Source organism: Taudactylus pleione, unplaced genomic scaffold, assembly GCF_031769625.1.
Source record: "Taudactylus pleione unplaced genomic scaffold, aTauple2 ptg000055l, whole genome shotgun sequence".
Lineage (NCBI taxonomy): Eukaryota > Metazoa > Chordata > Amphibia > Anura > Myobatrachidae > Taudactylus > Taudactylus pleione.
In genome coordinates, this window is record NW_028284457.1 from 7,235,166 (window position 1) to 7,248,957 (window position 13,792).

At 42.3% G+C, this 13,792-nt stretch overlaps 1 protein-coding gene across 1 annotated transcript; it reads right to left on the reverse strand.

Annotated features, from left to right (window-relative positions):
• Positions 1 to 11,655: 11,655 nt before the first annotated feature.
• Positions 11,656 to 13,331, reverse strand: ATOH1 (atonal bHLH transcription factor 1). The gene has a single exon (XM_088464467.1). The coding sequence runs from the start codon at positions 13,271 to 13,273 to the stop codon at positions 12,548 to 12,550; it is 726 nt and encodes a 241-aa protein (XP_088320593.1). The 5' UTR covers positions 13,274 to 13,331; the 3' UTR covers positions 11,656 to 12,547.
• Positions 13,332 to 13,792: the final 461 nt, after the last annotated feature.

Consider the following 13,792-nt stretch of genomic DNA (forward strand, 5'->3'; position numbering starts at 1 on the left):
TGTACTTTGGGGGTTACAGCACCCTTTAACGGTCAAGCCAGCTGGCCCTTTACTTATGACACAGGCGCACGCTTGGCACTACTTTGTTGATGCACGTGCGGCTACTGCGCACACAATTCACAAACACAGAAAAAATATATATATTTTTAGCACTTGGGGGGAGTACCCCTGATGGACAGAGCACCCCCTGGACAACACTACAGCACCCCTTTAGGACTGGGACACTGCACAGGACTTTGGAGTGGACACAGCCCCTATGGACAACTGACTGCACAACACAGTCCAGCCAGCCCCTATGGACTTTGAAGTAGTGGACACAGCCCCTATGGACAACAGCAGCACAGCACAACACAGCCAGCCCCTATGGACTTTGAAGTAGTGGACACAGCCCCTATGGACAACAGCAGCACAGCGCAGCACAGCACAGCACAACACTACTCTGCACTACACTACACTACACAGCACAGCCAGCCCTAACTCCCACCCTCCCTCTTCACTGTCCACAGCCGAGTGAGAAAATGGCGCCGACGCGGGTACCTTATATAGGATCCAAAATCCGCGAGACCCGGAAGGCGGGATGATGACGTTTTGCCTCGATTTCAGATCCGAGTCAGGCGGGAAAAGTCGAGCCTGACTCGGATCGGCCTCGGATCGGGGGGGCCCGGGGGGGTTCGGATTTCTGAAATCCGAACCCGCTCACCCCTAGTTTACACTCCCTTCATCTGTGGAAAATGTTATTTTTTTGCATACTGTTTCAGTTATTGTCTAGTGATCACCGGATAATAACTACTAAGGGGCACATAGTTTGGAAGAAGAGACTTCCCTCTTTCAAGACAGAGGTGGAGATGTACTAAGCCTTGGAGAGAGTGGAGAGAGCTAAATACCAACCAATCAGCTCCGGTAATTTTTCAAACACAGCCTGTAAAATGACAGTTAGGAGCTGATTGGTTATTATTTTATCTCTCTCCAAGGCTTAGTACATCTCCCCCAGAGTGGCACTATCTGTGTTTGGGACAGTATGGGGGAGTTACCTTTACCCATCAATGGAATTTTTTTTTTCTTAGTGCTGAGCGATATTGCCTGGTCATCATCAAAAGCTGTTAAGATGGTCGGAGTGGACTCCCCTCTTTCATTGGTGAGTGACCCAACATTTAAAGGTGTAATTATAGGCATGATAGGGCACTTAGGTCCCTCCCACCCATATACGAAAAACTGCCCTGTGTGAGGGCCTCCCTGTGTGTCGGGGCCCCAGGACGAACCACCTCCCTTAATCATTTACATTTTGTTTGTTATGGGTTTGAAACTGTACCTGATGACAATTGTGCAGCAAAACCTGCAAGTTCTCAGCCATTTATTAATGATCACAATTGCAATGCGATCTGGGCATGAAATGACGCCCATGATCACACTACAATATGCCTGTATCATACAACACATGCAGGGACACAGGCTTGAAAAAGGAGCTCGTTCCTGCGATGTGCCCGGATGGCTTCCGGGGCTGCTGCGCATGCACAGTCCCACTGACTGCACATGCATGGCCGCCATTGTCGGGGAGGTTTCCGGAGGAACCCTCCATCAGCTAATTATGTGCAGTGTAGCCCATAAGATGTTGTTAGCTGCGGGGCCAATATCCGGAATACATCGCATTCCGAATGTTGGTAAATCTGGCAGCAGCGCATCCCCCATAGAAACCTATGGGGATGCGGCTGCCAGCGGTAATGGAGGGATCACAGCAGGTTTCGGAGATTGGAGATACCTGTTACAGTCCCTCCTTCATATATCCAAGGGAAACTTAATATTTGTGGTCAATTTTGAAAACGGGTGTTTTCGGGGATATAGCCGCAAATATATAATAATAAATGGGCCCCATTGTCATTCACTGATTACAGCAATTCCAGGGCAAATTTCAATATGAACTATAGCTATGGCCAGAAACATCACTACTGGTCCCAGAGGTAAAAAGTACAGCAGGACACACCCAAGAGTACACTCCCTGCATGAAAAAAGTATATGTTTATAACTGATTCCTTTTGAATTTATTGAATCTGCATAATTTTGAAAATTTGTAGTTTCTACAGAACTGAGGACCTGATTCAGCATGGACTGCAATTGCAATCGTGTATTTATGCACGCCCATAAAACGGCGTTCAAATGGCCTGGCACGCCTGCGTTCCATGGACCACTCCTCTGTTACCGCCCATGGACGTCACTATACCTGTGATGTCCTTGCATGATCTCAGTGCGATCACAAGGCTACCTTACGCACGCGCACTGCGATGCATATGCATGCAAGATACACAACAATCGGCCGACTGCGTGCATAATCTTAGTTGCGATCATTACTGAATTTGGCCCTGAGATGGCGAATAATTAGCTGGAATCATTTTAAAAAAAATCCATTCCCACTTTATACACCAACTAAAAACAAACAATGACAACTTGTAAGCTCTTTCCCTAGTTTTTACTCACTGCATTGTGCTGCCTGCTTCCCACGTGGAGATGTTAAACAGCTGATAGTGAGAGTGTAGGGAGAATGTGAGCAGGGGTCTGTGGAATCAGAGTGAATTGAAGAAAAACTATTCTCAATAAGAATAAAGCAAAATAAAATAAAGAAATAATATGAACTATAATTCTCAAATTATAAATTGATCCATCCAAATACCTGTAGCAGCAATTGGAATTTCTGGGGCTTCATACAACCCAATATGATGTATATGTGTAATTAAGTGCTTAGGGGAAATAGATATGATAGGGAGCTTTTAGAGCGTACTTGTTTACTTTCCCGAAACATCAAGACACATTTTTGGAGAGTACCCAGCTGTGTAGCGAGGGTGGTTCCAGTGGAGCATGAGCTTCGGGTGCCAAAATGGACAGAGGGCGCTATCCAGGATTCTGGAATTCATGGGGCACTGCACAGTATGACGACCACGTGTTAGTTTTATATCCTAAATGTCCTAAATAAGTTACGGATCTGAGATCAGGTTCTACATTTCATACTACCTCAAGCTGCCCAAATTGCCTCCTCTTTGGCCCTCCCTCCTCTGTGATCATCTTCTGTCACCTCCCCTTTCCTGTCAGATAAATTACATTAATTTCTCACCTCTTTAATTCCCTCCCCTCTCTACCTTGTGATCGGATCTTTGCCCCTGTCCACTCCTTTCAAATTGGCTTCTGTCACCACACCTCTCTGATCAACTCTTTCTCCCTCCCCCTCCTTTCATATTGGCTTCTGTCACCACCCCTCTCTGATTGACTCTTTGCCCCTCCTCTCTCCTTTCTTATTGGCTTGTCACCACCCCTCTCCTCTCCTCTCCTTTTCTTATTGGCTTCTGTCTATGGCCCTCTCTGATTGGCTTTGCCCTTCCCCTCTCCTTTCTTTTTGGCTTCTGTCACCTCCCCTCTCTGATCTGCAATTTCCTCTCCCCTCTCCTCTTTGATCCCCTCCCTCATGGAAACTGTTATTTGAAAGGTCTTTTAAAAAATATTAGGAGACCTGAAATAATAATAATGGTGGTAGAACAGGACATGATTAATAGTACTCACATTAATATAGGTGCAATGTATATTTGCTAAGTAGGAACAGAGCTGAGAAGGGAGCTTCCCATAGATGTTCCCACTCCAGTGAAAACAGTTTGGGGCCGTATTTGCAGTCATAAGCTGTGCACCTTGTGGAATCTCACTCTAGCACATGTATTCTGTCAATTTAAGTTAAATGATCAGAATATATAATACAATCTGCTCTATTGACTAATAACAATGATTCAAAGGAGATAAAAGTCAGATCCTAGGTGCTATACATAAATAAAGCAGTGACAAAGCAACTACCACTTAATGTCAGTGCATCAGCAAAGCATTCCATTCCAATAATGGGACCTCCATACCCCAGCGTGATACTGCCACTGTTTGCTGTTTTTCTCTTCACTTCAGTATTCCCCCCGCAGGCTGGCCATACCCCACTGGCACAGTTCAGTACATGGAGGGGGGGTGCTGTGACATGCACTTTCTCCAGGCGCCATAGTTTCACGCTATGCCTCTGAGAGTACCATAGACTTCCTGGGGAGCAAATCAGCCTCCCATATGATCACCACTTCCTGGTGAATGGGTGGGACGTGGGGAGGGATGATGAGATCACAATAACACCACCCCCTCTGTGTCATGCCATGATTCGCTGCATTGCTGCACATTGGGCAGGACCATAATGATACAACCCATCCCATCTCATCTCCAAAGTAGCCACCACTGCAGGGGAAAGAAGAAAGCAGGCAAACTTGCTTTACAGCAGTTTTCTGGGAAGTGTTCGGTCTACCACCTCAAGCAAGGCTGTTCGTTTTTTTTGAACATTGTTATATTTTGGCATAAAGTTTAGAAATCGTCTTAATTGTAGTTGTTAGGACTACAGACTCCTACAGGCTTCTAACCTGCTCCTTTGAGATTATTTTACGAAGTGTGTATTTATTTGCTACTTACAATGAGCAGGAACTAATCAGGAAAGTTGCATTTGTCATATGAAAATATTGACAATAGATAAGAGGGCTGGTACAAGATACTGACTACACACATTAATATCTCCTTTTTGTGCAGCTGGGTGTGTCACAACTATTTTTGAACTATAGATAGCTTTAAATTGATTATGAAATAATCTACTAAGAGTGACATGCAGGTAATAGTTACAGCTCTACAATAAAATGTTACAATATGAATAACTTATCTTATTTTTCTGTTTACAGCAAGTGCAAATTATATAGAAGGGCCCAACGGGGGAATGCAGTGGTAAGGCCCGATACTTAAGGGGTGTGGCCAGACACCACAGGAGGTGTGGCCAGCCACAACAGAGGCTTGGCCAACCATTTGAAAGTCCACAGCCTGCAGACAACATGGATACTACAGTACATTGGGCTCTTTTATATATAGTTAATACTGAATGTTCATGCAGTATAAATTACTAGACTATGCATTGTAGCAAACACACAATAGTCCTGGGAATGCAGAATAATGTAACATATGTATAATAATAATAATAATAATAATAATAATAATACACATGATGGTGATCCTTTCTATATATACTACATTAATGCACTCTATATGTGATAGGGGACCACACCAGCCAGTCTCTAAAACTCAATGGGGACCATGTATCAATAAATATTTGCAGAAACACCTGTTTTCGGGGTTTAACAGCAAATATTTAGTATCCCCCCAAATGCATGTCAGAGGGATACCTGCATTCCCACAAGCAACCACAACCCCCATAGGTTTCTATGGGGGATGTGATGCCACCATATTTACCAACCTCCTGAATGCAATGCATTCTGGAGATTGGCCCCCGCAGCTATTGCCATCTGAAGATCCCCGGCACAGGAGTGAAGAGGTCGCTGACGCGGTCATCTCACTCCCAGCACATTGCCGGGATGCCTGTCCCTGAGGGTGCTTTTTGTTACATCAAGGCGGTGTGATCACATTCTGCAATGCGATCATGGACACTAATATCTTGCCAAGATTGCATTGCAAATATGATCATTAATAAATGGGCCCTTAACGCATAAATTAAGCTTTTTTTCTAGCATAGCAATTTGTTTTGCATACCCAAGATAGGAACTTTTTTCTGTGGTATTAGAGGGGGTATATATTGATTCATAATAGCGAATGCATTTGGTGCACATAAAATAAATGATTGACAGCATGGGCACAGGTGGGATGTTAGAATCTGTGATGTATGCAGTAGTTTGGAAATGCATAGATTTACACATAAATTGGCATACCTGACCCTAAATGTGGCCCACTGTGTACGTACAGTACATTGTACAAAAGAAACAACTATTATGTTTTTCCAAATACAATTAGTATGAAACGATGAAAAGGATATTAAGGGCATATATATGTATATGTCATCAAACACTATTTATTATATCCATAGCCCTTACAATTGACATAAAGTTGTTGTCTTGATACAACTGAGGCCAATGTAAATGTGTCCTTCATTTTCATGCCTGGATAATGAACAGACAGGAGAAGGGATTCTGGTCCTGTACTGCTCTCCTCTCTGTCACTGACACGCTCTCATAGGTAGTGTTATCTGCATCATTCTGTATGCACAAGTCAGGGGCAGTCACATTAGTCATTTCTGTATTTCATTGTAGTAGTAGGATCAGATCGTTTTTCAAGAAACATTATACTCTACGTGACCACAGACCGCACTCTACAGTAACTGGCTATACACTGTTTACCAAGCATCCATGCATAAGACTACACCCTTCATGACCCGTCATGAGATACCAGAATAACTGTGTAATATTTCAAAAAGACTCGTGTACTATCCCTACAGCTGACAACTGCACTCTCCCAATATATGACCATACAAAGTAGAGGGTTTCCCCTGCCAGTGTTTAGAAACCCTGTAATGCAGAAAGTAATGGAGAAGCACTGACAAATGGCAGAACACTTGTATGTAACGAGAAACTCAGTCAGTCCGATGTATGTTAGGGACAGGTATACTGTACATTGAGGTGCAACATCGTTCTCCTGAAGCCTGCTGCCACCTGACACCACTTCAGAGGACAGCTCTCCATGGTGTAGCCTGAGTTACTCTCTGTGTGCTTTTCATACACTGCTGGAAAGCTAGAGGTGAAAGAAGCAATTCATTTGTGATGATGAGAGCCTCACTTATTCCAGGTCCAGTATCTGGCCAGTCCCTGCGGGTATCAGTGCTGAATAGAGAATACACATCTCTGGAGAGGTTACAGTGGAGACGGGGCTCTCTCTCCCATTCACTCACCTGCTAACTCTGTGGGTTTTGGGTTGCAGGTTTTCATACAGCCCATTCTGACCTGACACTGAATTCCAGCTATTGTTTCACGTTCAATGCCAAAGGTTTAACCCTTCCTTGCCACTGATTAGCGGCACAGGGCAGACCTTCTATTCACTCACCTTCATTCATAATATGCAAGAGACACAATGTATCCTATGGGTAACTAACTACAACAAAAATCAGTGGAATAAAATTTGAGGCAAACAAAGGAATGAAGTCAGAATTGGAATAAATGTTTAATCCGTCAAATTCATAAATAAGGGATTTATTATATTTAAGTAACTAAATTGTGCATTAGATTTTCATGCGAAAGGAAGTTTTTGGTAATAAATGTCTTCTCTGACAGCAAATCCTGTTTTTTATCTATAATATTAGACTTATTTGGAGTACTTGATCAGTACTGTCATAGCTTAATTAGATGAAAACATGTAATATCACACCCCAAAACTGTTAATATCACACCCCAACGAACATTCTTTTAGAGGGACAACATATTTTGGTGACAAATTCTCTTTACCTCCTTCCATCTAACCTGTCTGTCTTTGGGTAAGAGGTATTTACATGAATGGTTACTCTTCTTACAGCTTAATTTTCTATGGCACCTATCCTGCATATGTGTTTGGGGCTTTCCTGTGTATTCTGCATAATAAGACAATATTGTTTAAGGAATTTTATAAGCACCACTTTAGCCATTTCCTAAGTGTTGGAGACACTATGTTATTTTATTATTCGTCACTTACACCTCGGTATGTGTATTTGCAGAAGGTCTGTAGTTTACATCCAGCGCTAGATGGTATTGCTTAGTCTCTGCTGCATGTGGCTGGGGTGGGAATAAGTGGGCAGGCAGGTTTACTTGCTGTCATTGCTGTTGATGAATAAAGGGTTAGAAGGTGGGGGGTAGTGATTATTATTATTTGTGTCGGGTTAGTGGATGTTACTAGGGGGAGATGTGGTGTTAGATTTGGGACTCAGCTCCCCGAGGAGCGTCCTGAATAGAGAGTGCGCTCACCAGCTGACAGCGTGCGTTTTGCTCCAGACATCCTACACTATGGCCAGGATAGATTGCTGCCAACCCTCTTTTGTCATCCTCATCTAATTAAGAAACACTCACATTACCACAAGTCTACCACACTCCACATCTCCGGTTCTATCCTCCCCTTTTTAAGCTTTAACCCTTGCTATGGTTACAGATACATTACACTTGTCACCAATTCTACAGTTACTTTAATAATTTCACCTGCGCAATATTCTGTACACTCACACATCACCTCTCTCTCTTTCTTTCTCTCACTCTCTCTCACTCTCTCTCTCTCATATTGTATAGATAGATAGATAGATAGATAATAGATCGATTATAGATAGATAGACAGATAGATAGATAGATAGATAGATAGAGAGAGAGAGAGAGAGAGAGAGAGAGAGATAGATAGATGATAGATAGATAATAGATTGATGATAGATATATAGATAGATATAGAGATAGATAGATAGATAGATAGATAGATAGATAGATAGATAGATCAGTGATAGATAGAAAGATAGATAGATAGATAATAGATCGATGATAGATAGGTAGATAGATAATAGACTGATAATAGATAGATAGATAGATAGATAGATAGATAGATAGATAGATAGATAAAGAGATAGATAGATAATAGATCGATGACAGATAGATAGATAGATCGATGATAGATAGATAGATAATAGATCGAAGATAGATAGATAGATAGATAATAGATCAATGATAGGTAGATAGATAATAGAACGATGATAGATAGATAGATAGATAGATAGATAGATAGATAACAGATCAATGATAGATAGATAGACAGACAGACAGACAGACAGACAGATAGATAGATAGATAGATAGATAGATAGATAGATAATAGATCGATGATAGATAGGTAGATAGATAATAGACCGATGATAGATAGATAGATAGATAGATAGATAGATAGATAGATAGATAGATAGATAGATCGATCGATGATAGATAGGTAGATAGATAATAGACCGATGATAGATAGATAGATAGATAGATAGATAGATAGATAGATAGAAGATGGATTGGAATATAGCGTATCTTTATCCCATCACGAAACATATGTCATTTGTAGTGCTGTATGTTTACCACTGGAGTAGATAAAGTGCACATCATTATGAGGGACTAAAAAGAAAAAAACAAGAGTATTTGAAATTCACTGATGCATTTCATTATGTCATTCTACCTCCTAAAGTGGTGTGTGTAGGGTGGACATTATGCATGCCTGGCTAGCACACATAGTTGGTCCCATTGCTAAGTATCTTGGTTACTTGGATCTGACTTGTGAAAGTAGAGGCTAATTGGTAATAATGGAGAGAAAGGAGTCAGCCAGCATGGTAGGAGTGGGCTGGCATATGGGGAATGTGAGCTATGAAACACTCAATATTCAACTTCATCCAAAATATTAATGAGATTGCAGCAACCTGCAGCTATATGTTACAGTTTGCTAATGGATTGTAAGAATGCCTTCTGCCAAGTGTGGGCAAGGCGAGTCCACGCTGGATCCAGAAATAAGAATGACTATTATGTGTGTGCAAGTAAGACGTGTAAAGCAGAGCTGCCAGGGACATGGAGGGTACACCGTTACCATCTAGGCTCTTTCATCTACAAAGAGATGCTTCTGAAATTGGACTCAATTCAAGCAGACTCTCAGCTCCTGTCAGCTCTTTTCTGTAGATGTGAAAGAGATTTCCAGCAGGAGAGTCAGCCCAGCATGGTATCTAGATACTTGATTTGATAGGTTATTTAATATGCTATCATTCTCTCTATTTATTTCATTAAGGACTTCTCCAATTCAAGGCTCAAATAGTTTTGTATTACAGATAATCGTCTTTGTTTAATTTCCATCACGGGATAAGCGTTGGATTTCTAGGACTTGTATGAGGAGGGAGATAAATGAGATATGAGGGGAGGTGGGTGTGTTGGGAGAGGGGTGAAGAATAACTAGAACTTTCTATAACTTATTTCCAAACCTAAATAACCTAGTTCTCTCCAGGTGCTATAGAACTACAAGTAGGATCATGTAGGGTATGCTGGGACTTCTAGTTCCACAGCATGTGCAGATTCACAGGTTTCCAATCTCTAATCTGGGGGGGGGGGGTGATTTAAATACGCACAGTCACAGATACAATGGGAACAAGAGGACGGCGAAGTAAGAAATACAACAAAAATATGGATATATTATTATTAACAGTTACTTATATAGCGCCAGCATATTCAATTGCGCTTTAATTGGGCATAGAGAAACCTGGAGTTTAAGGAGTAGAGGTTGGGAAGGAATACAGGGAGACGGGAAAAAAGAAAATTGTGGAGAAGGGAAAGATAAATAGAGAAGTGGGACTATAGAGAAAATAGGGATAACAACGTACAATGAGAACTACAGATATGAGACTGTGTAAAAGGATACAGATAACAGGGGAAAAGTGAGTATTTCTATAGACTGCACACTGCATCACTGTTGTCACAAACCAATACATGCAACTGTTCCAATTCGATTAAAGATAAAATATGGTCAGTGTGAACTTTTCACCCAATCTGTACATGGAGCCGGTTTATGAGTTCACCAGAGCTGTGGCCAGCCTTCTCTAACCTGATTCATTTAGCAACAAGATCCCTGATACGTATCTGTAATCCAGCAACCCTCTCTGTGCAGGTTATCAAAGGGACAGGTGCATTTCCCCCTGGACCAAGTTATCATCACCTAATGGGATTCTACAGAAACTAATCACCCCCGGAAACATTGCATGGGGACTTTTACATAACTGTCACCATAGAAAAGACACACTGGAGCACTATGTAAGACTAATAGTAACCTTGCTTGAATGACCAGTCTTATAAGTGTCCTCCTACACGTGCTGTCTGTCCTTCTGTCCTTTTATAGTTTGCCAAAAAGGAAAATAAAATAGGTGTGTATGGGGGGATGTTACCTGTGTCCCTGTGACTCTCCAGACTGAGCAGCGCTAGAATAAGAGAATGTAACTTTGCTTTCCATTAAACTCATTCCCCGACTACATGATATCAACTTGAAATAATAATAATAATAATAATAATAATAATAATATAAAGCTACTGCTATAGTTAAACAAATCTAACTGTAACTGGTGTATATGAAAATATCTATTTAAGTCCTGATTCTTCGTTTTCTTCTTCTTCCTCTATTATAATTACCCACGTGTAAAATGTCAAACGCACATGAATCAATTGTTTATCAGCAGAAAATAGACAAGAATCACTAATAATAATGAATAGGCTACATGTAAATATTATTGTTCGAAAAGTAATGACTAAATTGTATAAAACAGTGGAACAAAACGAGATTGGATTATCTTTATATAAAAGTGTACATATAGAATTAATTAAAAAAAATAGAATAACGTCATGATTCTCAGCTATTCAATTAATTGTTATTTAATGTTTTGATTTTCACAGTTATTGAATTGTTACTTACAGTAATTCATTAAAGGACACGCAGTGTCGGGGCGATTATGTGATCATTTTAAAACTGATAAATACTGAGTGTCAATATGAACTATATATATATATATATATATATATATATATATATATATATATATATATATATATATTAAATCACACGCATACATATTAGTTGTTTGTACTTCTGGGTTAACCGTAATTTACCTAAACGAAGTGTTTATGCCCCCGCAATATATCAACAAAACAAACACTGTTTAGTGTTAATGATGTATAAGAAGAGTAAAACAACACAAGTCGGTCAATATTATACTTTTTTTGTTTGTTTTTATTTGTTTCCAGAAACGGTAAATAAACGATGGCAGTGAACTGTACTAAAGCAACACAGAACGGTCGTTCGTTTTTGTTTTTCATAGAAAAAGTAAAAAATACAAAAAAAACATATAGCAAACAGAACAATAAATAGTGATCTATCTTCACAAGCAAAATAAATCAATAACGAAAACTTTGACACAACCAAATTAGTTCCCTCATCCAAGGTATGACAAGAATGAAACAAGTGAATAAACAAAAATGTTTTACAAATTGGCATTATGTATATTATGGTTTTATTAAATGCATAATCCACATTTTGTTTGTTGTTTTCTTTGCCACCGTTGGCAGTTAAAGTGCAGTTTCGCAAGAAGCTATATAAATTCGGGGATATATATATATATAATAGTACAAAAACTAGCATTTCTCCATTATTTACACCGTAAGGCAGTTACGTACATATATTTACAGACATTATTTCCAGTACTAGGAAAGTTGCATTTTGGAAGACATACTGCTCATGTAGTGATATTTGACATACAGAGGTACCAATGGCAATTACTGACTGTTGACTAACCAATGTACACAGTCACAGATAAGGAAGACGTAATATGGCAGTTGGTAGATCTATGGGGTAGGAAAAAAAGAATACATTTTACCGAGAATAAAAATGTTTAAACGTTAACCCATTCACTACAAGTGATTTTGACTGTTCAGGCAAGCCTGGCACTGTAAAAGCTGCAGGTTCGCTGCTATTATACAGGGAGACATATCTGGGTTGTACACTTGACACTAGACAGACACTAGGCAGACAGTGGGCAGAAGAGGTGTTTTCTTGGCGTCTTCTTGACACTTTAGCAGTGTAGTGGAGTGTGATAGTGTATGTACCAGCTGCTGGGTGCCAGGGCAGAGTTCCCGGGGGGTGGCACAGTCCATGCTCAGTCTTTAGCTGGCCTCGTCCGAGTCGCTGTAATGGGAGTGTGGGGAGAACTCTCCGTCACTTCTGTGCGATCTCGGGGAAGTTTTACTCTCGTCCCCTGATGACTCCCTGGCCCCCGGGGATGAAGATGTGGAGGTCGCCTTCTGTGAGCCACCGTCCGGGTAGGAGTAGGTGAGCGGGTCTAGTGGCAAGGAGTAGTCTCCAGGGAACCTCCTATTATCCACCCCGGGGTGCATTGGGTATGCCGGGCAGGGCTGTGGGTGTTCGGGGGGAGGCTGCAGGAGGTCGGAGAGGGCATTGATGTATATCTGCGCCATCTGCAGAGTCTCATACTTGGACAGCTTCTTGTCGTTGTTGAAGGAGGGGATGACGTTCCGGAGCTCGTCGAAGGCGTGATTTAGCCCATGCATCCTCCGCCTCTCCCGGGCATTAGCGGCCAGCCTCCGTTGCTTCTGCACCCCGCCGCCGCTCTTACCGGAGGGGGCCCTCTGGCTGCACAGCTCCTCGCTATCCTCATCGTCCTCCTCCTCCTCTTCCTCTTGTACCCTCAGCCCCTTCAGCTTGCAGAGCTCCCGCATCTTGTGCGCCCGGCCGCTCTGCTGCAGCACATACTCCGGGGGAGCCTGCAGGGAGGAGGCGGTCAGCCAGGCTCGGGGATCGGAGGCGTCCAGCAGGTAGGGCTCAGGGGGCAGCCCCTCGCACCAGTCGGCAGCAGACAGCAGGCGGGACATGGCAGCACTGGCAGGCGGTGCAGCGGGCGCAGGCTCTCCGGACACACACACGGGTCGCGTGCACACTGCTCTTCTCCGGTTGCTGTGGGTGAGGCGCCCCTTTAAAAGCGGCACGCGCCGATCTGCCCTCCACCCCTCCTCCCGCGTGCCGCCCCCCTGCACCCACCCCCCCATCGGTCCCAGGCCCCGGCCCCGCGCCTGTCGCGTGTCACTGCGGCCAATGAGGGTGCTGTCAGCCAATGAGGAGAGTGAATGTGTGTCACTGTGTATGTGTGTGTGTGTGTGTGTGTGTGTGTGTGATGGGGGGGAGGGGGGGTTCAGAGGGTGTGATATATGTGTTTGTATATGAGTGCCTATATTTCCATATATCATGTCTCTTCTCTCTCTCTCTCTCTCTCTCTCTCTCTCTCTCTCTCTCTCTCTCTCTCTCTCTCTCTCTCTCTCTGCATTATACTGCACAGATGCGGACGTACATACATTTATAGACAACGACTTGTGTATGTATCACACCCATATATT

What these genes read in the sequence shown, in the direction of transcription:
- ATOH1 (XM_088464467.1), bottom strand. Translation starts at nt 13,273, where the DNA reads ATGTCCCGCCTGCTGTCTGCTGCCGACTGGTGCGAGGGGCTGCCCCCT.